The sequence below is a fragment of the Vanacampus margaritifer genome, chromosome 15 (genome assembly GCF_051991255.1).
Source record: "Vanacampus margaritifer isolate UIUO_Vmar chromosome 15, RoL_Vmar_1.0, whole genome shotgun sequence".
NCBI lineage: Eukaryota > Metazoa > Chordata > Actinopteri > Syngnathiformes > Syngnathidae > Vanacampus > Vanacampus margaritifer.
This window is the reverse complement of record NC_135446.1, coordinates 15,410,845-15,434,498: the sequence shown is the minus strand read 5'-3', so window position 1 is coordinate 15,434,498 and position 23,654 is coordinate 15,410,845. Positions and strand designations below refer to the sequence as shown.

Sequence of the window (23,654 nt, the reverse complement as noted above, 5' to 3'; positions counted from 1 at the left end):
GGAATGATACACACACGAACACACTGTTAGAGTACACCTCCGCCCTCTCCCCAATACCCCGCCTCCCCGCTCCCTCATTTGCATAGTGACTTCCGCCCCTGCTCGACGCGCGCGTCCTCCCCAAGCGCGCGCCCGTCCGTCCACCGGCGAACTAGCGGCGATGGCATGCGGATCCCCACGTCGCACCGGACCTCTCCGAGCTGACCCACGGAGCAAATAAGGAACCGGGGGGGGGCAGCAACCATGTGGTTCCTTAAGAACCGGAGGAGGAAGTGCTTTTTTTTCCTTTGTATTTTTTAAACAGGCAGCTCTCTGGTGACGAGCAGGCGGATCTGGACCGACGTGTTTATACTCTACTGTACGTGGAAGTAGGGCACTACTAAGCAACAACTCGCGGAGCCTGGCTAGGGATTTTACACTCGATTCCACGGATTTGACGGTTTTTTTTGTTTGTTTTTTAGGGGCCCGGTTTGAACGTTTGGGATTCCTGCACATAAGCCGCCCCCAGCACGACCAGACGTGATTTAGTTGACAGCTGATATTATGGGGGAGCCTGCAGCGCGTAGCCCCTCTCAAAGTACCTGTGGAGGATATTAGTTTCACGCGTGGGACGTTTTCCAAACATCAATGAGCGCCCCCAGAACTGTCGTTTGCGTGTGAATATCTTCCAAAAGACTGATCTGGCCCATGATCCCAACGCCGTAGCCACCCACACGTCCACGATGTGCACCATCCCCGCGGTGCTGATCGTGTTGCTGCGTGGACTCGTCATCTCTGCGGTACTGGGCTCCAACTCGGCGGGTACCGGAGATGGAACCCCCCCAGGTAAGCGCAGCTCATGTTGAATAGAAGGCAACCCCACACCCCCCCACCGGGGAATACCATTCACGTTTACCTACTCAATTACTTTATACCTAAAAGCTAAGGTACATGTAGGCCTACTTGTGTGGCCCTAAGTTTGTTTGTTTTTTTTTAAAACCACTGAGTCGATCGAACCTTCTCGTGTCAATCAGAATAGAACTTTCTGACTCGGGAGTCGGGTTAAACATGATAAATATGTAATAACAGACATGTTGGCACGCCGTCAGGCGGTTCTGATCTCAGCTGGCAAACCGACTGCTCGAGAAGGCTGCCAAGGAATGACACTTTGACCGACGTGTGACACACGTGAAGGAATCTGGGGACACGGCTATGTGTCGTACCCGTTTAGCACGTCTGAGGGACGGACGGCAGGCCAAAATTGACATTCATTGACAACATCTGTAAAAGCGGCAGAACATTTGAAAAAGGGGGATGACAGAAACGCAAATATTGGCAGTAAAAGGTGCGACTTCCTGTCACCTGTGCTTGACATTTAACTCATTCACTGCCATAAATTCATAAAAAAAAAAAAAAAAAGATTATTAAAAATTAGGGGCAAGAGCCGATTCATAAAAAAAAAATGTAATTAATCACATGACTTCACTGGTTAACTCACGATTAATCACAAATTTTATATCTGTTCTAAAAGTGCAATACAAAAGTTCTAGGTTTTTATAATTTTGTTAACAAAAGTGGATTTATTTTTTTAAACTAATAGAAATAGTTAAAATGATTTTTGTTTTATGTTTATAGCCGTCAACGGCAGGGAATAAATAAAAAAAGAAAAGAAAAGAAAATATTATAAAAAATTCGGGGCGTCAGGCGATTAAAGTTTTTAATAAAAATTTATCGCATGACTTCACTAGTTAACTTGCAATTAATCACAAATTTTATGTACAAAGATAAATGTACAATTAAAAAAAAATCTAGATTTTCAACAAAAGTGGGAAAAATGTTAAACTAATAGAAATAGTTCAAATGAATTTTTGACGTTTAAAGCCGTCAACGGCAGTGAATGAATAAAAAATAAAGAAAATATTATTAAAAATTCGGGGCGTCAGGTGATCAAAGGTTTTAATCATAATTAATCGCATGACTTCACGAGTTAACTCGCGATTAATCACAAATTTAATGTACAAAACTAAATGTACAATAAAAAAAATCTAGATTTTCAACAAAAGTGGAAAAAAAATGTAACTAATCGAAATAGTTATAATGAATTTTTGACGTATATAGCCGTCAATGGCAGTGAATGAGTTAAAATGTGAATGTGTTTGCTTTTTCATAAGTTTGCACACAGTGTAAGCTCTCTTTTGGACATCTAACATTGACAATTTGTGGAAGACACCTGAAAACCAGAGGAACCAGATGCCCGATGAGGCCTGGGGAACCCTTCCAAGGATTTGTAGAATGTTGAGCGTTAGGATTATTTGGTTTTTTTGGTGATTGCAGCAGACGGAAATAATTAATTTTGTGGCACAACAAGTTTTTCAAGGTATTCAAGATTTAAAAACAAAAGTGCTAGCATTATGCTACACACAATGTAAAACGCTATATCAGGGCTAACAAAACTAGATTCAATGTTATAGTAATTGTAAACCGTCCTTTACCAATTTGTATTAATGCTGACAGCATCAAACAATGTTCATTTGCATATATTCTTTATCCTCCGCAAAAAGAATGGTTGATTGCTTGAATTCACATGAATTGTTGCGAATTTCGAGGGACTGTACGATTGTCTCAACAGTCAATTGTGCACTTTTCCCAGTGTAAGACTGGCAAAGTTCTGATCTCTGTCCAGTGGACTAACGGACAATGCCGCGTCAGTACCCGCCTGGCCGCCGCCACGCTCGTTGCGTCAGCTCGCCTTGTGCGGCCGGAGAGGAGAAAGCGAGTCCTTGTGTGACCCCAGTGGGACGTCAAAGCCGTTTTCAAAAATGGATCAAGGAAGATTAAAAAGTTGGCGCGTTGTGGTATTCCGGTGGCGTTTAGAAAAGAAAGACCTGTTTTTGGGCCGATGTTTAAGACGTGCCGATGCGTCCCACCCACTTTTCCCCAGAGGCCGTGAGTTCAGTGGCAGCATGAACTTGGTGTCCTCCAGTTTGAATAGCTTTGTGTGTTTAGCTGATTTGAACAAACAAAGCCCTTCCCACTGGCTGCAAGCAACATCCACTTCTTAAATAATGAGCCTGCAGTGTGATGGTCACTTCTGATACGACTGCAGGCTACTGTATAAACTATTGGTGTGCCCAAAAAAAAATCGATTCTCATTTAGTATGATTCAGAATCGATTTTAAATGTCCCAAAAATCGATTTTTTATTTCAATGATTTGATACTGTCTTGCCCTTGTTTGTGTGTGCCTTTATTGGGAGCACTGTTCATGTTGTACACGATTTGGCCACTTAGGGGCAGTGTGGTTTCACGTGTTCCGATACACTGTTAAGTTGTAGCCACATAGAAGCAAAAAGTTATGAAAATATTCCAATATTTATTTATTTTTGCAGTGTAGGAAGAGCATATGTCGATCACTAATGTTAAGATGGTTCGCTGTATATAATTCCTGAAGCGTTTTGTATGAATAGTCGCCTTTTATAGTCTTTTGAGTGATAAAAGTGCCACGAGTGGCGCGCTAATTAGCATTACCGAGTCAGACTGGAGTAGATCATGACAATTCTTTTTGTTAGGGTTTTGATTATATCAATAGAATTATCGATTTAAAAAAGATTAGATGGTGACAGCCCAATTTTTCCTCCCGGTTTGGTTGCGGGTAAACTTCTTCCTGCTTCAGTCTGCTTTAAGAGAAGCAAACACGTTAGCAAGCTAAAGGCTGCTAGCCGCGGGCCCATGGCTAATGGATAACATCAAAACAAAACAACATTTACTGAGACAGACATTTATGCCAGACTAGCATCATTAATTTAATAGTTTATTTTAGTTTAATACAGTAAAGGATGAACGTGAGCTTCACTAGCCTGCCAGAATTCATCATGTTTTGCCAAATTTGTCGTGCTACTCGACTTTGTCGCCGCTTTGAAGCACTATTTGCATTTTGCTCACGGGACTGTCAAGGCCTTTTGGTTTGCTGTGTCCGTTTGCCTCAAAATACTTCCGAATTAGACCTTTACCTTTTTTTTTCATGCTGGTTTGGCACTCCTGCTGCCGCCACACTTCGCCACAGGCGAGCCGTGATTGGTTGTCGTTTTCAGTTGACAGCAAGTGGCAAAATGGGTGGATTTTGCTGCTTCGGGCATATAAACACAATATTATTCAAAATGCCGTGTTTAGACTAGTGGGGCTGCATATTGTAATTTTTTTAATTTATTTTTATTTTTTACAGCGTGTGAGTACTTGTACCACCTCTGGTTCCTGCAGCATCATGCATAACAAATTTCAGCATCGAGCTGCTCAAAAGCAAGTCTGCTGTTTCTGATAGCTCAACACAAGGCCGGTTGTCCACCCTGGACCCGATCCCAGTCTCAACTATTCATCATATTTAAGTGTCACGCTGCAATGAAATGTTCAAATATGTTTTCTAAAGGCTCGTTGTGAAAGGTCAGTGTTGTGCCACGGTACTGCCGCGAAGGTGGACAGCTGCTTCCCCCGTCCGTCTCAGTCCACGGGCTTTAAGGGTTGTTATTCAACCAAATGAGCCCCGAGAGCAGACCCCTTTCGAGAGTATTTAAAAAGGTAGCGTTGAAGTTTTTCCCTGCTTATTTTCCACCAGGCGGCTGACTAATGCTGATTTCCCTCGCGGTCATTTTGTTGTTCTCAGGTTTCAGCTAGTAAATAGTAAGTCACGGTGAGCGGTAAACGCCGTAGCGCATTGGACTCTCTGGCGTCTCCATACAGTAGCGCACAACCCTGTGGTCGGCCACACATAAAAGGTGTTTATCCCCTAGTTGGCAGTGCGCTACACTTGGCTGCCCGAGCCCTCGGCGGCGGAGGTGACCCGCGCCATTAGGCCGTGGCTGAAACCGGTGACTATATTTCAAGACGGCTCTCGCAATGTCATTTGGAGAAGCTCTCTGGTGTGTTTGTCATTGATTTGATGAAGTCTGACATTGCAATAGCACCTGTTCATTCGGTCCCTGAATCAGCTCCCCGTGCTCTTGTGCGGCATTGCTAAAGGCTTGTCGCCCTAACACAGGAAGAATCCGAAGCGGCGCCCTTCACGGACACCTGAGACGGTCCCCGCGGCCGATCTGGTTTAGCGTGTAACTTCCTGTCCGGCGTGCATTTTTCAGTCACAGCGTAGTCGAAGATACGCGAGGCTTCCGTGCGTCAGGGACTTTCCGGCCCGTGCGACGTGCTGGCATGCGCGAGGGAAGGTGTGGATTTCTCCGGCGTGTCGTTTGCTGCCGTTAACGGTCTGACCCGTGCGTCTTAACAAGCGGGGTCAACAAGCAGAGACCCCCGGTTTGTCACACAGAACTGACAGCCGACCTGCTCCTGGAAGCCCGTGTTTGAAGATTAAACACTAACGAGAACCGTGACGCGTAGTCAAACTAGTGTACGTTTAACGAGTACCCTGTCAATATTTGTGAAGGAGAATCCTAAATCTACAGCCTGACTCGGATCTGTGTTCTGGATCTAACTTGCCCTGAGACGACTAGACGAGCCCTGATCTGTCCTTTTTTGGACCTGTTGGCATTATGGGCCAAAATGGGACTTAAGTCGTTTTTTTTTTTTAAATCTTTTTTTTTAATCTTTTGGGATTCGTGAATATTAACGAGTCTCTATGATGAGTCTTGCTTTCATTGTCTCCCCGCGGCTCAGGTGCCACCTCGTAAGTACGTACAGTAGACAAATACGACAACACGCAAACAATCACCAGCATGGCAAACCCGGAGCCACAGGCCGTTGCGGTGCTGCCGTTTGTTATAGCTTTTTGCTTTTTAAAGACTTGACAGCAAGTTGGACTTGAGACTTGATTTGGAACCTAAAGATTTGGACTTGACTTGGACTTGTGGGTCAAAGACTTGAGTCTTGACTTGGATTTAGTCTTAGAGACTCGTGCCCGTCTCTGGACTGACTAGAAAAGGTTGACTTTTTGGTGTCAATGACTGAAAAAGTTTCCCAGAGCACCTCATTCCCAGAAAGACCGGACTTGACCTATCCGCTGTCTGCTTGATGACTTCATCACTGGTGTCCGTCGCTTCCTGTCCTTCCGAAGCTGTCCACAGTTGGAAAAGCATCATAACAAAGAAATAGACTGTTGTGTATTCTTGGCTACTTCACGCCTCGGTTCACTGCGGCATCCCAGCAATGCCATCCAACTGGATCTGTACATGAACATGACAAATCTAATGATAAATGACGCCTCTCCCTTCACTCATGACCTAATTATTTTTTTAAATTTTTTTTTGTACGTGGGTGAGTATGTGTAAGTCACTATTACAAAATCCCATACCATTCACCTAAACCGAACACTTCAGAACCCAGCCAGAGCCGTGAGGCCGTCAGGAGACCCGAGGAAGGACTAAAGAAAGCAAAGTAAGTCATGACCTTATTTGTCATGCAGATCTTCATGTCCTAAAACATTTCAGAGGTCTTTTTTATTTTTCCAGCTAGGTGTGAACAAGTGTTTTGTTTAAAACCGGATCGGAGCAATGAAAGATCGCTAAAATCACAAGCGGCTCTCGTGTGCCTAACGAGAACTTCGGATGACCTTGACATGGGATTTGTGCACATTCAATTATTTAGCTCTTCATTGCCAATTCTTTACACTAACCCCGAGCCCACAATCGTACCCCCGTCACGCTTATAGGCAAAAAAGAGCACGTCGAGTTAATTAGGGAGGTCTTTAACCTCGCCTTGCCTTCCCGATCATTTCGCAGGCTTCCCCAGGCTGACGCAGATATGGTAAATCCCGAGGATTCGGGTGGGGGGGGGGGGGGGGTGTTATTCAAACGTTCCTCAGAATCCTGGCCGCGTAGAGCGTCTCCTTTTCTGGAAGTTTTTGGGCTCAGGCCTGACGCTCGAGTTAAACCCCCCTTGCCTTTCAAAAGCCTAAGATAGGATTAGTGATTATTTAACAGGGGTTTTAGGCACATGGGGTGGGGTGGGGTGGGGGGGCGGGGGGTGATGGTCGCAGGCAGGCATTTCAATTGATCAATGGGAAAGGGGACGGAGAGAATGATCTCTTAAAAAACACCCATTTCTTTTCTCTTTTGATTCATCTGCCAATTGCAGATAACGTCGCATCAGATATGCATCACTTTCCTTTCTTTTCTTTGGTCCTTCCTCGGGTCTCCTGACGGCCTCACGACTCTGGCTGGAAGTGTTCGGTTTAGGTGAACGGTATGGAATTTTTTAATAGGTTTTAGGTGAACTAATGAATACACATACTCACCCACATACAAAAATAAATAAATAAATAATAATAATCAAAAATAAAAAAAGGAGAGCAATGATGATGGCAATTAAAAATTGAAGAAAAAAAATAAAAAGATAAAAAAAAAAGTTGTTTTTTTTTTTTTTACAAAATTACAAAAAAATAAAAAAAAATAAAAAAGAATTAAAAAAAATAATAAAAAAGAGAGAGCAATAATGATGACATGTCAAATCGGTAAAATTACCGAATAAACAATACTGAGGTCTTCAGAAAGAAAAAAGAAAAAAAAGATATGCATCAAGTGTTTAGTCTAGATTGCATGGAGATGAGCAAACTCAGTTTCTTTCGTATGGCAAAAATAATCGCCCATACAGAAATGTCTACATTTGACATCTGCCTGTGCTCTATTACTGTAGCATTAGCAGAACTGAACGTTTCCGGCAGAGGAAGTTTGATAGGATGTCAAACAACAACAACAACTAACTGCAACTAACTAACCCTGTTATTGACGCGCATCTTACGAGGAGGCTGACAGCGCGACGCTTTTCTTTCCGCATTCCTTTAAAGCACTTGTGTGACAGTTTGCTAAGCCAATTACTAATTGCGCTAAAACATCTGCTTGCGTGCAAGCAAGGGAGACCTCTGCCATTGTCGGGCTCTTACATCCTGACAAACGGGAGCCCGCCATGATAAAAATAACTCTGTGCTTTCCAATTTTGTAGTCTTTTGGGACCGGCTGTTTTGATTTTTTTTTTGCACACCTCCTCTCCCGGAATGCTCGGGGTCACTCGCAGTGACTTCCTGTCACATAGTTCCTCATAACCATCCCCTTCAGCACACAAAAAGACAGAGAGGACACCTGGGAAGGGAAGGCTCGTGCTGTCATTGTTGTGAATTTCACAGACTAAACGCTGTCACTGTAAATGACAGTTTTTAAAAATATCTCGGGGTTGTCTTTATTCTTAAACTTCAGAAGATATCTTAGAAAGAGTTTGGTTAACATGCGGAACAGAATTAGGCCAACAGTAAAAAGAAAGTGTGGTTGAATTGACAAAACAGAATATAAAAAAAGGCTCTTTATGTCCATGATGATCAGGCCCTCCCAAATACCCCCCCCCCCCCTCTCTGTTAGCGAATGTGTGCTAACTTTGCAGCTCTACTTGCCTTTAAGCTTTAGCTATGATTGTGCTTCCGTGTAGCCGGCGGCCTTCACTTGGAAGTGGCAGATCATGGGTGGAGAAACTCGGTGTTGGGGCAGTATTATGTAAATTAAGTTGACATAAAATTCAAATTGAGAACAGATTTTCTCACACTTGATGGACGGGCAGGCACTCCAGAGGCACAACTTATTTAGATACAAGCCATTATCCACTTTTTGACACGACTTTTAACCCTGGAAAACCCACGGGGTCAAATTTGGCCCCCTATAAATTCTGCTACTCAAATAACAAAGACTTTTTATTTATTTATTTATTATTATTATTATTATTTTTTTTTACAAATTTAACTTCAAAAGTCCAGAGTGCCACTTCTGACCCCTGTTATCTCATTGTATGTTAGCATTAAGCTAACTTTTAACCCTGGAGAACCCACAGGGTCAAATTTGGCCCCCCATAAATTCTGCTACTCAAATAACAAATACTTTTTATTTATTTATTTATTATTATTATTTATTTATTTTTTACAAATTTAACTTCAAAAGTCCAGAGTGCCACTTCTGACCCCTGTTATCTCATTGTATGTTAGCATTAAGCTAACTTTTAACCCTGGAGAACCCACAGGGTCAAATTTGGCCCCCCATAAATTCTGCTACTCAAATAACAAATACTTTTTATTTATTTATTTATTATTATTATTTATTTATTTTTTACAAATTTAACTTCAAAAGTCCAGAGTGCCACTTCTGACCCCTGATATCTCATTGTATGTTAGCATTAAGCTAACTTTTAACCCTGGAGAACCCACAGGGTCAAATTTGGCCCCCCATAAATTCTGCTACTCAAATAACAAATACTTTTTATTTATTTATTTATTATTATTATTTATTTATTTTTTACAAATTTAACTTCAAAAGTCCAGAGTGCCACTTCTGACCCCTGTTATCTCATTGTATGTTAGCATTAAGCTAACTTTTAACCCTGGAGAACCCACAGGGTCAAATTTGTCCCCTATAAATTCTGCTACTCAAATAACAAAGACCTTTTATTTTTTTATTTTTACAAATTTAACTTCAAAAGTCCAGAGTGCCACTTCTGACCCCTGCATCGGGCCATCTAGTGGATGAATATTGCACTTACATGAGCTAGAGTGGTGGTGACAAGATGGCTGGCAAAATTTTGTTTTGTTGAGCTGGAAATCAATCCAAACAAAAGCATCTTCTCAGCAAACCATCAGATGGTAAAATTGTGTTTTTTTATTAGCAACTCTGAGCAACTCAAATTAGCAACTCTGAGCTAGTTAAAAAAAAAAAGGTTAAAATTGAAAAAACATATTTTGGTGTTCAGTGAACTTATAGTAGTCATTTAATGTATAATTCATAATTTTCCAAAGAAGAAAAGGGTTCTTGGGTTCTCCAGGGTTGAATTATCAGCGATACCTGTCTGATACCATTAAAACTCAATTGACTTCAAGTCCTGACAAACTGTAACTAAAACTATGGACAATTCAGGGCTTAGGTCAAAATGGCGGTCCAACTCAGGGGAAACAAGCTCTCGGCTCATTGAAAAGCATTGGACTTTGGATTGTTGTAATTCGATTTCAAAATGTGTTGATATGTCGTTTGACGACTGTAACCAATGCCCGCAGAGGCAAAAGTGTGATATGAACGCAAATTGGACATAATTGGTCTAGCGTTAGACGAAGAGGCACTTGTACAATATTACATTATTAAAAATGAAGGAATCAAAACTGAATATGTAAACAGTTTGGTTCTTAGATCATCGGAATGTTGTACATTATGCTAACAATGTAAACACTGTTTCATAGAAAATTTAAATGTGCGACGTCCGAGCTAAAACACGTCAAAAGGCTAGCATATGGCACGTTCGCTAGCACGGAGCTGTGGTTGTGTTAGCCTGGCCAGCCAAGAGTACGACATTTGTGTCAATAATTTCAGCGATTAGGATGATTAGCGTGATGTTTTACCTAGTTTTATTTAGCTAACCCTTATGTTTGCCCTCCTGTGATAACCCCCCCCCCCCACCCCCCAAAAAAGAAAAAGAAAACCCAAAATGGGAACATGTCACTACGAGGAGAGCAGAGGGCGGCTTTACACCTTTTTTAAAGATAATGATGCAAGCCGGTTAATAACAAATAATACATTTTATCACACTCAAAAACGATTCTTTCTACTTAGTCTTGTTAGCCTCCATTTCAAACTGTCCCATTCCACTCTTTTGCTACTTTTCCACATTTTATCCCGCATTCAGGGTCCATGGGAAAAACATGGAATAATAATTTATTTTCCATTATGTTATGGTTGGAACATCCTACCACATAACCACTTTTAGGCCTGATTTTCTGAGAGCTTTGCTTGCTAGTCACAGGCAAAAGCAATACAATATGCCGTTTGCTTTCTGTATTGCGGAAATATCATAAAAGCGATGTTCGGAATCGGAATTATTATTAGTTGGTAGTGTGTAAACAACCAACACTTGAAGTTGAGAGCCTGTTTGGCCAGCAAAGCAAATACAGCATGACATATTATGTAACTGTAATATTCAATGAAGGCTGCTGAATATCATGTGAAGGGGCCTCATTGTGTAACATCTCCTGTTGCGCTCAGGCAAACTATTTGTCATTATGGGAGCCGCCACGGTTTCGCTATCAGCCGTTTTAGCATGACCGTCGACATTCTACTAATGCCGCTCTCTTCCAAACTTAGCCGAGGCACGTGTCCAGTTAAACATCTCCTCTTGCTTCTTAAGTGGATTGCAGAGCTCGACTCCGACACGTAAACAGATACAACATGCCCAAAATGCCGCAGTCTGGTTTATGGTAAAGCTAGAAGATATTAGCCTAGCATTGAAGAGGGAACTGACGCCAAGTATGAGTGTTTAGCGCGGGATATAAAGCAATGTGTTTCTTGACACGGAGAGTCATACAGATAAAATAAAAATAAAATAAAATAAAATAAAATAAAAATTTAAAAATGTTAAAAAATTAAAAAAATTGAAGAAAAAAATAAAAAGATAAAAAATATTTTTTTTAAACAAAGTTACAAAAAAATTGAAAAAAAAAATAAAAAGATAAAAAAAGATTTTTTTTTAACAAAAATACAAAAAAAATACAAAAATAAAAAAAAATACAAAAAAATAATAATAAAAAAGAGAGAGCAATGATGATGACATGTCAAATCGGTAAAATTACCGAATGAACAATACTGAGCTCTCCAGAAAAAAAAAAAAAAGAGAGCCATACAGAGGACCTTAAGGTGGCAGTGAACTGAGTTCATCATTCCAGAATAAGCAGTTGTTTCTCAAATGGTGACTAATTCGTCAAAAAAGGGGCTTCAAGCTGTTCAATGTCACTCCCAATTGAAGTTTACTGTCAAAGTAAACCAGCTGTAAAACAAAGTTAACTATACTTATTGTATCACAAAAAAAACTACAAACAACTGTCTCAAGAAAAGTCACACTAGCTTAATGCTAATTAGCATCTATCTGATCTGGTCAATACAGTGAAGAGCAGACGTTACTTCAGAAAAAGCGACTTGCGGAAGTACACATCTTTTGAAATAAATGCTTCCAGTGCCGCCAGCTGCTGGGATTTTATTAATGAGTCTTTGTGTTTGTGGTCATTTAAAACTGAGTTAAATGCTGAATGAAACACAAAAAATAATAATTCATCTCTCCCGCACGCCATTTTGAATGTTGTGAGGATAGAATTTCGCTGCAGATATTTGTAGAATAGTTGATTTTACTAAGACTGAATTTTTTCAAGGTCATCTTCCCATCTATTTTTTTTTTTAATCAGACTTGTGATATCTGTGTGATAATTTGTGAAAATAATCCATACTTTTGGCTCCTTTCAATTGCGTGTTCGAAGTGAACCCAGCCTTGTCTGACGCGAAAGAGTCGATTTAAACATTTGAAGACAACCTTTGCTATATTTACACAAAAGACATTGACGAGTGAGAGGTGTGGTCATTGCCTGAAGGCAAGTGGATGTACCCTCATGCAAATTGAAGAACATGCACAAGGACGCTCCTTCCCCGAATCGCTGTCTTACACAACTTCCCACGATAAAAGTGACGGCGTGACGGGCTCGGCGTACTCCCGACCTCAAGGATACACAGAATGAAGTCTTGTCGGGGCTCCCGCGTTTTTCCACGACACGCTCGTCTTTGTGAAGTGTGTTTCCCACGCCAACTCCGATGGACCGACTTTAACGTGGTCCCACGTTGGGGCAACGGAGGTTTTGCGATTGTGTTTGGCTCTGTTGCACTTGAACGCTCCTCTGCAAGGTATGCCGTTTTTTGGGGGGGGGTTAACGGGTACTGATCAACTTGGTGAAATTTCACGGAACCTTTTTGTGACATTTTGGTCCTGGTGTTGTTATGTAACGCCTCGGCTTAATCGAGGGTGCGAAACAATGACACGGTGTCTTCCGCATCTAGACCCGTGCCTTCTGGTCATCCCCCCGTGCGTGAGCGATGCGGACCGCTTCAGCCTGGTGGCCTTGCGCCACATCCATAAAGAGCTGGACGACGACAACGACGGCGGCATCGAGGTCAACGAGAGTGTGGAGGTGAGTTTTTTTTCAAATACGCAGCCAATAGCATCTTTACAAAATTGTGTTGAAATCAAACACTAACCTAGAAGGTTTCCCGTCTAATATTTAGTTGGCAATGCTCACAGCAATCTCAAACTCTTGGTGCCTTTTTTTGAGCATCCGCTATGGCTGACATCCGACTGACAACTCGCTAACCCGGCGCGATTTCCAAGTAATTGACATTCTTCTGAGCGCCACTTTTGCATCGCATGTTTTGCGTTAGCGCCGGTCTTTGTTTTATCGACCGACAAGATCTCACTCGTGACTGGAGTGACACAGAGCTGAAATGTCAAATGCGACCTAGACCTTACGCGAATGGGAAATATTTGCGAACTCTGGATCCACCCCCAACCTCAAACTACGAGCGCAAAACATTTTTTTATCGTTTAACCCTGGAGAACCCAAGAACCCTTTTCTTCTTTGGAAAATTATGAATTATACATTAAATGACTGCTATAAGTTCACTGAACACCAAAATATATGTTTTTTCAATTTTAACCCTTTTTTTTTAACTAGCTCAGAGTTGCTAATTTATCAATATATAAAACATACTCCTAGGCATTCTGCAACATGATATGAAATAGATTAACAAAAAAAACCACAATTTTACCATCTGATGGTTTTGCTGAGAAGATGGTTTTGTTTGGATTGATTTCCAGCTCAACAAAACAGCATGTTGCCAGCCATCTTGTCACCACCACTCTGGCTCATGTAAGTGCAATATTCATCCACTAGAGGGCCCCATGCAGGGGTCAGAAGTGGCACTCTGGACTTTTGAAGTTAAATTTGTAAAAAAAAAAAAAGAAGAAAAAAAAGTATTTGTTATTTGAGTAGCAGAATTTATAGGGGCCAAATTTGACCCCGTGGGTTCTCCAGGGTTAAAGGTACTGTTGTAAGATGACATCTTTACCAGAGGCACTACTGGCCATCGGGAATTTTGGCCATTTTCTTTCTTCTTCAGAGAGGGCATTAAGATTAAGCGTTTCTTCTAACACCCTCCACCCGCCCTCCTTGTCTGCCATTCCCACCGCCACTGGTTGATACCCTACACCCGTCCAACAAAGATTCCACTGGCGCTTACCACCTTTGCCCCCCCCCCCCCCCACACCACTGTACAGCCAAAAAGCTGAGGCTAACAAAGGTGATGGTCATTATTGTAATGGAATATTCGCGAGTTGGACATTTGCTTTTCCGTGACCTGCATTTGAAGCATTCTTGCTTGTTTGTGTCAGGAATTGTCACAGAGACACGCAAGACCTCGGACCACTGAGATGGTCCATGTGCAGTCGAGTCATTGATCCTTATTACTGGCTGACTTTTGAACTCAACATGACCCAACAGGAAATTATCATTGTGGGGCATTTAGCAACATTTTATTGCCTAATGTATGATATTTGATGGGCGCCGCATGCATTTCAAGTTGGGTTTATTTGTGGACTTGCAAAGAAAACTCCCCAAAGACCCATTTTGCCACCGTGAAGCTTTGATCAAACTCTTCCCGCCTGTCTCATCATCCTGAAAAAAACACCAACCAAAACCTCTTGATGATTATTTATAGTCTCGGAACGGTGCCATTTATTTTGTGTAACGTGGCTATTAGTTCCTTTCGTAGGTCTACTTTAGCTCCTTGTGCTTCTTTGCTATGCGCCATTTGTTTGCCTTTCCTGGCAATGTCATCACAGTGATGTCGCCTGAAGCCACTGAGCACATTTTTATTTGTGCACCGTCTAGTTAAATATGCATTTGGTACCGCACCTGAGGGACGGGAAGTCCCCAATTGGTAAAACTAGTCTTTTTCAAATTGGTTTAATACGTACAGTATATGGAATTTTAAAATCACAAAAGACAAAGGGAGCCACGAACAGATGCAATAATACGGTTTTATTATTATTATTGATTATAAAACGTATGCTTTTTTTTCTTTCTTTTTTTCTGGAGAGCTCAGTATTGTTTATTCGGTAATTTTACAGATTTGACATGTCATCATCATTGCTCTCTCTTTTTAATTTTATTTTTTTTTAATTAAAAAAAATAATAAAAAATTGTATGTGGGTGAGTATGTGCATGTGCGTGTGTGTGTGTGTGTGTGTGTGTGTGTGTGCATGTGCGTGCGTGTGTGTATTCATTAGTTCACCTAAAACCTATTAAAAAAATCCCATACCGTTCACCTAAACCGAACACTTCCAGTAATAATACGGTATTATTATTATTATTATTATTATTATTATTATATGCTTAACCGTTTAAATTGTTTCATCCCATTAACTGATCTGTTCCCAAAAACGTATAAATACGTTCGTAGAGCATACAGAAGGCTTTGATGCAGCCTCTGAACTGAAGAGAACTCTTGAAGCAATAGTAGTTATTACAAAAACAACCAGCAGGTGGCAGCAGAGTATAAGAGATCAACCAGGGCCATGTTGCAAAAAAGCTTTCCCCCCCCCCCCCCACAGTTTTAAACAGATTTGTGAATAATGATGAAACTTAGCAATATTCTAATGCTAATTGCTGCAAAACGGAAACAGATAGAAATATTATTATTTTTTCTTCCTGTGACTCTAATCTTTCTTTTGGTAGATTCCATGTTTTTATAGCAATAGAACACAATATTTTGTGGGCCTTGCAAAATCCAGTAAAACAGTTAAGGGCAAAAGGTATTCTGGCATTTCTTTAGTTGTGGCAAAGACTTTCTGTACGGGACCATAAAGCTGTTAAAAAGAGGACTGTCGGAAAGTTGACACATACGCAGGTGAAAGAGGAACTCTTGCTGGCTTTCAAAGTCCCTAAAAGGAAAAAAGATGAGAAATGAAAGTATGTGTAACAGAGCGAGCGAGAGAGAGAGAGAGCAGCCAGACACCTCTGAAGAACTGTATCTCTTAAACATGCAATAGTTGAGGAAACGTGTGCCCTAAAGAAACCCTAAAAAACAGACACTAATAAAGTATTATTGATCATCTCTCTGTAGTTTATAAGAGAAGACATGAAGCAGCATCAGACCAACAAGCACAGCAACCTGCACCGCGAGGACCAGCATATCACCGTGGAGGAGCTTTGGAAGGGCTGGAAGACCTCTGAAGGCAAATACATTACTAACTACTGTCAAAGACACTAAAACATAGATTAGCATTGTGCTTGCTCATCATACATCAAACTGTATCTGCTCTATCAGTTCACAACTGGACAGTGGAAGACACAGTGCAGTGGTTGAAGGAGTCGGTGGAGCTGCCCCAGTATGAAAAGAACTTCCGGGACTTTCGTGTGACTGGCAACACATTGCCACGGTTAGTAGACACCTTTTTGCTTTTTGCCGTGAATCCTCTTGCTTTTGCCTTCATCTTACTAGACAATGCTGCCCTCTGGTGTTTGCAAAAGGCAGCACAGCTTGGAGTGGGGGAACGAACGTCTTGCAAGATCTCTTTGAGGCCACGTCAGATCACATTACAGCCTGAAAACGCCCGTCTTAAAATAGGGCAGAGTTTTGAACGGAGAAATGTGAAATACGAGCCAAGACGTAACCAAAGGACATAACGGTCTAATGGTCTCAAAGAGTGTGTGTGGTCCTGGATGGGGATGTTGAAGGGTTTGGTGTTATGTCACAGGGCTGATGGTCTGGCTTTGTGTTTGCAGAATCGCCGCAAATGAGCCATCGTTCCTTTCCATGCAGCTTAAGGTATCAGACCAGCGACACAAACAAAAACTTAACCTCAAGGCGCTCGACGCCGTCCTTTTCGGCCCCCCGCTGCGTAAGTATGCGCCGCCTCGCCTCGCGTTGACTTTACCGTACGTGACTTGCGAATGCTTCAAATTCACCTATTCCCTTTTAGGTCCGCAACACAACTGGATGAAAGACTTTGTCCTGATGATCTCCATCGTGATTGGCGTGGGCGGCTGCTGGTTTGCCTACGTGCAGAACAAGTCCAGCAAGGTGCACATCTCCCAGATGATGAAGGATCTGGACAGCCTGCAAAACGCCGAGCAAAGCCTCCTCGACCTGCAGAGTCGGTTAGTGATAGAAGTGCAAAAAAAAAAAAAAAATGGTGGATGGTGTTAGAAGACTATCTTTGTCTTCTGCGTGTTCGTTTTTGTTCGGGTAGAGAGAATGTTGATTTTCTGAATACAGACTGGAGATCGGTGAACAGGTCCTTCGAAGGATTTATTTTACAGAATATTCCGGACACAAGCAAGTTTACAGACAAATGGCTGCAGTCCTCTCGCAAGTGTGTAGTTACAGCAGACTCACAGCATTCTTATACTATCTTGAAAGGCAGTATCATAAAACCCCCAAGCCCCTAAATCTGAGCAGAAGACCCTCAACAATGGAAACTATAGCAAATATCCAAACAGGTTTCCTTCCTTTCAGTTTGGAAAAGGCTCAGGAAGAAAACCGGACGGTCATTGTGGAGAAGCAGAACCTGGAGCAGAAGATGAGGGATGAGATCACCGGAGCCAAGAGTGAGGCGCACAGACTTCGGGACCTGCGAGAAGGCGCCGAATGCGAGCTCAGCCGGCTCAAATACGCCGAAGAGGAGCTTGTACAGGTAAACGCGCCAAACGGGAAGACAATTTGGCGCCCTTCTAAACCCGTACCACCCCACGTGTAGGTCCGAAAGGCCCTTAAGCGAGCCGAGAAGGAGATGCACTCTGAGCGCTCGCTGCCGGAAGCTCTGCAGAAATGGCTGCAGCTCACGCACGAGGTGGAGGTGCAGTACTACAACATCAAAAAGCAGAGTGCCGAGTTACAACTCGGCGTCGCTAAGGACGAGGTAACCATGATTGAGCAACCTTTGGGTGTTTTTGTTGTTTTTTTGCAATGATTTCTAAACCTTTCTACGGAAGAGGATTTGGGCCAGTGAAGAGGGCATAAAAAGGTTGGCAGAATTCTGACTTTAAAGTCAGAATTTTGACATTAATCACAGATCTCACTTTATTCTCAGAATTCTGACTTTAAAGTCAGAATTCTGCCAACTTTTTTTTTCTTTCAGAATTCTGACTTTAAAGTCAGAATTTTGACTTTAATCACAGATCTCACTTTATTCTCAGAATTCTGACTTTAAAGTGAGAATTCTGCCAACTTTTTTTTTCTTTCAGAATTCTGACTTTAAAGTCACAAATTTTGACTTTAATCACAGATCTCACTTTATTCTCAGAATTCTGACTTTAAAGTGAGAATTCTAACTTTATTCTCATAATTTTGACCTTAAAGTGAGAATTCTGACTTGATTCTCAGAATTTTGACTTTGACTTCCCTCCACAATTCATAGCTCTACGTCACAAAATCAAAATTCTCACTTTAAAGTCAGACTTCTGAGATTAAAGTGATAAAGTTAAAATTCTGAGATGAAAGTCAGAATTCTTACTTTAAAGTCAGAATTCTGAGAATAAAGTCAGAATTCTGAGAATAAAGTCAGAATTTTTACTTTAAAGTGAGAATTCTGAGATTAAAGTCAGAATTCTCACTTTAAAGCCAGAAATCTGAGATTAAAATCAGAATTCTCACTTTAAAATCAGAATTAAAAAGTGAGAATCCTGCCAACCTTTTTTTCCCCCTCTTCACTGGCCCTAATCCTCTTTCGTACCTTTCTCTTTTGGATTCCAGGCGGAGAAAATAAAAAAGAAGAGAGGGTCTGTGTTTGGAACACTTCACGTCGCACACAGTTCGTCACTGGATGAGGTGGACCACAAGATACTCGAGGCCAAGTATGTGCTCAAACCAGCCAGTGGGGGCCCGGTTAGGTCACGAACGGCTAAAGCTATTTTCTTTTTCCTATAGGAAATCCTTGTCCGAGGTAACGGCATGCCTGAGGGAGCGCCTGCACCGCTGGCAGCAGATCGAGAGGCTGTGCGGCTTCCCCGTGGTCAACAACTCCGGGCTGCCGAGTTTGACGGCTAGCCTGTACTCCGACCACAGCTGGGTGGTGATGCCGCGCGTCTCTGTCCCGCCGTACCCCATCGCCGGCGGCGTGGACGACCTGGACGAGGACACACCTCCAATTGTTCCGCAATTCACAAGTGAGGGATTCACATGGAGTCTGGTAGCTTAAAGCTAACACCTAATGTGAAACGCCAGTGACAGGCTAGCAAACGTAGCATCAATACTGTACAATTAACCTTGTATCGGCTGATATTAGAACACAACCTAGATAGCAAGTGTTAACTTAGATTCTGTATGTTTTGTACAAGTCTGGTAACTTAATGCTAACACACAATGTGAAACAGAATGAACGGGCTAACAAACCTAGCATCAATATCACAGTAACTATTAATCTTAAAACAAACGATATTTCAACACAAACTACATGCAACACATACACTGTCTTCCAAAAGTCTGGTATCTTAAAGCTAACACCTAATGTGAAACGCCAGTGACAGGCTAGCAAACGTAGCATCAATACTGTACAATTTACCTTGTATCGGCTGATATTAGAACACAACCTAGCAAGTGCTGACTTAGATTCTGTATGTTTTGTACAAGTCTGGTAACTTAATGCTAACACACAATGTGAAACAGAACGAACGGGCTAACAAAGCTAGCATCAGTATCACAGTAACTATTAATCTTAAAACAAATGATATTTCGAACCACATGCAACACATACATTGTCTTCCAAAAGGCTGGTAGCTTAAAGCTAACACTTAATGTGAAACGCAAGAGACAGGCTAAAAAACCTAGCATCAAAATAGCACACAGTACAATACTATAGAGTGCCTTATGAATGCTGTAAAAGGATTTTTAATCTCTGATATATATATATATTTTTTCTAAGCCACGTTGATGCGGCCTACGCTGAACCGCAACAGCAGCGCGTGCCGCTCTCGCCGGAGCCTCATGAGCTCGCCGCCGTCGTCCATGATGTCCCCGGATCCCGACCTGCTGTCCATGGCCAGCTCGTCCCTCTCCTATCCCCTCGAGGCGGACGACGAATATGTCATGTTCAGCTCGGATAGGAGGGGGTATGTAGCGACGGCCGGAATGCCAAGGAATGCTTTTAACGTGTGGACTCTCAGGTGTTTTATTTTAGACGTTTTCATTGGTGCTTTGGGGCTAAATGGTAATGTTGATTCATGTATGAAGACTTTCAGTTTGATCCAAGGGCAAAACAATTCTGATTTCAATCCGGAACAAATTGTACAACTTTGTAGATGACTACCTTCTGCGCATTCCTGAATTTACGCTGCATTCAAGGAAGGTCGGATATATCCCAGTTGGCTTTTCCCAGTTCTGACCTGAAAGCGATCGAGGCGAAAGTAAACAACCAAAATGGCGGAGAGTGATAAATTGTTTTTTTAATTTTGGTCCTCAAAACAAATTTTGCCTTCCAGCAAACGTGCCATCCCGCAATTTTGCTTCTTTTATGTAATTTTTTAAATTTCATAAGCATTCCATACGGTTCAGTAGTTTGCCGTATAATTTCATGCAGGGAGATAGCGGCATACCGTTGTGTTACTTGAAGTCACGTTGAATATTTATGAATGAAGAAAGCTATCTAGTTTTATACTCGAGTAAATTCCATAGTGGGCGCAATTGTAGTGTGACGTCACATCGAAGTCAGTGTCCCCCCCCACCCCCACCTCCCATACCCCTGACTTCGCAAGTGGGATTTCACGTGAAATATGTTTTTTTGTTTTGTTTTTTGTTTTGCCACACTCGGGGGGAAAAAAGTGCAGTTGCACATCAACTACAGTAGATGGCAGTGGCGGTGTCATTGTTAGAGTGTACATGGGGAGCATTAGCATTAGCATTAGGGGGTATCAAATATATATATTTTTTTTTTAAAGGAATCATTTCCAACCCCTCTAGTGACAATTTTTTGGTTTGTAATTGACTATTGATGGAACTGATTTGCTTCCCTTGGTCTGTAACAACACAAATAATAATAAGCAACACATTAACACCAGTTGGGGTGGGGGCGTCATTTCTGACATTTTTGCGTCCGCCTTTATGTCTCCTAGGGACGCCGCCCAGGAGAGCAGCCCCGACACGGACACTCCGAACTCCTCGATGGGCCGCAAGCCGCCACACTTTGTGAGCCTGGAAACCCCGTACCGCAAGATTTCCCGTGAGGAAATGCTGCTGTTCAACCAGAGCCCCGAGTTCCCCGCGTCGACAAGCGTCACCAGCAATAGCAGGGACTCCACCCCGCCTCCTTTGCCCCCTACGCCCGCCACCACCCCATCGGGCCCGCCGTCCACCTCGCCGTCGCCCGACCTCACTCGCATCGCGCCGGACCCCCGGACCGTCACCCCACCCTCGGGGAAAGGCGCGTACAACGGCGTCCTGGAGAAGTCATACAGCTTCGGCATGCTGCCCGCCGGCATGCTGCCCGCCGTGGGCCGCTACCCGTCACTCACCTCCCTGGACTCGGAGGGCCGGAGCGTGGGGCGGGAGCACAAGCTCCAGAGCACCTCTTCCCAGGACTCGAGCGACAACGGAGATAAAATCAAGCGCTCCTCCTCCAAAATCAAAAACTTATTTAAGAAGAAGAAGTAAGTCGTGTGCGCGAGACAAAACTGTAAGCTAATGCTACAGCAAGATGCTAAACCACGAGAATGTAGCTCAGTCTGGTCGCCTTATTTTTTTCACAAATGCCTTCTCAAGGCCAAACATCCCGCCACAACTCAAACCATTTATTTCCAAGCACATGACGACGATTTTTGTGAGAACGGCACACTCCTTGACATGAAAATCGGAACATCCCCGCAGACATTTACCCCATGCACCGCCCCGCCGACCCCAGCCCCACCACCCTTATCCCCCCACCCTCCGCCACTCATTTTATGGATAGGGCTGCTTCTGAGCACTCTTGATTTATTGTTACATAAGCGGGGGTGGTCCAGCTAAAACTAAAAAGTTTGTTGCACTACTTCCTGATATTTTGGGAATACAGTAGAGATGATATTTATAAAGCTGTTGAAAAAAAAAAAGGTCACATGATGCCACTTTAATATTGACGCTTGTCTTTACATTGTTTCCTCAATATGTTTTCGATTTCAGTGGGAGGGGGGGGGGGGTCCCTGAACTCGTGATCTGTTGTTCCTGTTTACCTTGCACTACTTGATTCCCTTCCCTGTGTACTGAGTTCTGGTTTCTTCCAGATTTCCATCAAGGCAAATTGTTGATTTTGAGGACACACTAGTGTGTCCGTGTGATGGTGCGTCTGTATCAGACACTTTACCCCCCCCCCCCCCCCCCTAAAAAAAAAGGGCCTCGGGGCCCTACCACGACGCAATATGGACCTCCTCGCGTGATGATGTCAATTAGCTCCTGCCTCACCACTGTTGGGTCATATGGTGGCGGGGAGGTTGATGCTGTTTACGATAACGAGGTGTGTGACAGGATGATGAATCAATGCAATTATTATTATTATCATTATTATGGACTAAACAGCACACACTGAAGGAATAAAAAGTCAGAACTTTTAAGGTGGGGAGAAATGTTAATGACACACTAGTGTTTTTCCAAAACATTTTAAGTGTGAATATTTGTATACTGTAGAAGAATTAATTAAAAAAAAAAATTATGAAAAAAAAAATGGCGTGGGCATTTGTCCAAATCCTCCTCTCAGCAGTAAATATTCTCTGATTCTTCCAAAGTGTTTGCAAAACAATGAACATGTACATGTCTAACAAAATGCCCACACAACGCTGTTTCGACATACTAATGTGCCGAGAGTGTGGTGCGATTACATCTTCCAGTCACAAGGTGGCACTGTTGTGGAAAAAACAATGCGCTGCTTTGCCACTTCGACCTTTGCGCCAGCGTTTTTAATAAGGGGACAACTTTTGAGGCAGACACATTTTCCTCTGCTGACAATTCAACGGTGGCCTCATAAAAGGGAGACGGCATTGAAAGTCACCCACTAACAAGGCAATGAGTGTTTTTCCGTGAACAGCTACTCTCTTGGTAGCATTATTTTGCCGTGGTGATCGGTCAGTCCCCGTCTCACAAAATGTTAAATACAACTTGATTTCCTCGTTTCTTATCTATATTTGGGACGAGTTTGGATTTATTCTTTTTTTTTCTAAAACGAAAAGACAAAATCACACAAAACACAAATGTCTCGAATATTTCTTTGGGATTCACATTTCTCATACTGACCAGGAGATGGCGACACAGCACTTCAACAGATTCTGACTGTTAAGGAGAAAAATTCAAAGTGATATCTTTAAAAAGAGATTAGAACCATGCTGATACTCCAAAAAGAGTGTCAAATTTACTTTGGGTGTACTTTTTTTTTTTTGGGGGGGGGGGGGGGGGGCTTTTAGGTAAAAATGACAGGACAACTCACAAACCAGGCCTGGACAAAAACATGTAGTAATAAAAATGATTCTCATCAATGCTTTCATAACACTAGATCGAATGTTTTAAGGAGAACATACGATGGATTCCAATTGCTCAACCATCACTTAAAACACAAGAGTGAAGCACAAGTCACAACTCTCAATGGGTACAAAAATATATACACACATAAATAAATCAGTAGAACATCATTGTTGCTACCAACCCTGTTGCTCACAAAACCGGAAGAAAATAATTTGAACTTTTTTTTTCCATTTGAATTTCAAGTCCAGATCCTCTGATTCTCATTCAAATCTGAATACTACTGATTTCCTTAGTCCTCCATGAAAGCAAACAAATTATTTTTGTGTTTTGGGCAAAACAAGAAACAATGGAAATTGGACTTGGGT

The 23,654-nt window shown here is 42.3% G+C and overlaps 1 protein-coding gene and 1 long non-coding RNA gene across 4 annotated transcripts in view; one reads left to right on the top strand and one right to left on the bottom strand.

Moving 5' to 3' along the window:
• The window catches only part of LOC144034733 (uncharacterized), a 30,616-nt gene that overhangs the window by 801 nt on the left and 6,161 nt on the right, over nt 1–23,654 (bottom strand). The gene's annotated exons all lie outside the window — the stretch shown is intronic.
• Nucleotides 12–23,176, top strand: stim2b (stromal interaction molecule 2b). Of its 3 annotated transcripts, XM_077543727.1 has the most exons (13): nt 13–358; nt 462–825; nt 12,814–12,944; nt 15,934–16,045; nt 16,138–16,249; nt 16,596–16,711; nt 16,793–16,970; nt 17,329–17,506; nt 17,570–17,731; nt 18,565–18,665; nt 18,739–18,977; nt 19,733–19,973; nt 20,919–23,175. In XM_077543727.1, the coding sequence occupies exons 2-13, from the start codon at nt 723–725 to the stop codon at nt 21,454–21,456; spliced, it is 2,211 nt and encodes a 736-aa protein (XP_077399853.1). In that variant the 5' UTR covers nt 13–358; nt 462–722; the 3' UTR covers nt 21,457–23,175. The 3 variants fall into 3 exon arrangements, with proteins under 3 accessions (XP_077399854.1, XP_077399853.1, XP_077399852.1); XM_077543728.1 differs by having other exon boundaries at nt 12–825; nt 19,733–19,919; nt 20,919–23,176; XM_077543726.1 differs by having other exon boundaries at nt 13–825.

Bases quoted from the DNA above. Each gene is read 5' to 3' on its own strand.
- stim2b (XM_077543727.1), top strand. From the start codon at position 723: ATGTGCACCATCCCCGCGGTGCTGATCGTGTTGCTGCGTGGACTCGTC. The intron at 12,945-15,933 runs GTGAGTTTTTTT...ATCTCTCTGTAG, and splicing joins AGGTCAACGAGAGTGTGGAG to TTTATAAGAGAAGACATGAA. The intron at 19,974-20,918 runs GTGTTTTATTTT...TATGTCTCCTAG, and splicing joins TTTAACGTGTGGACTCTCAG to GGACGCCGCCCAGGAGAGCA.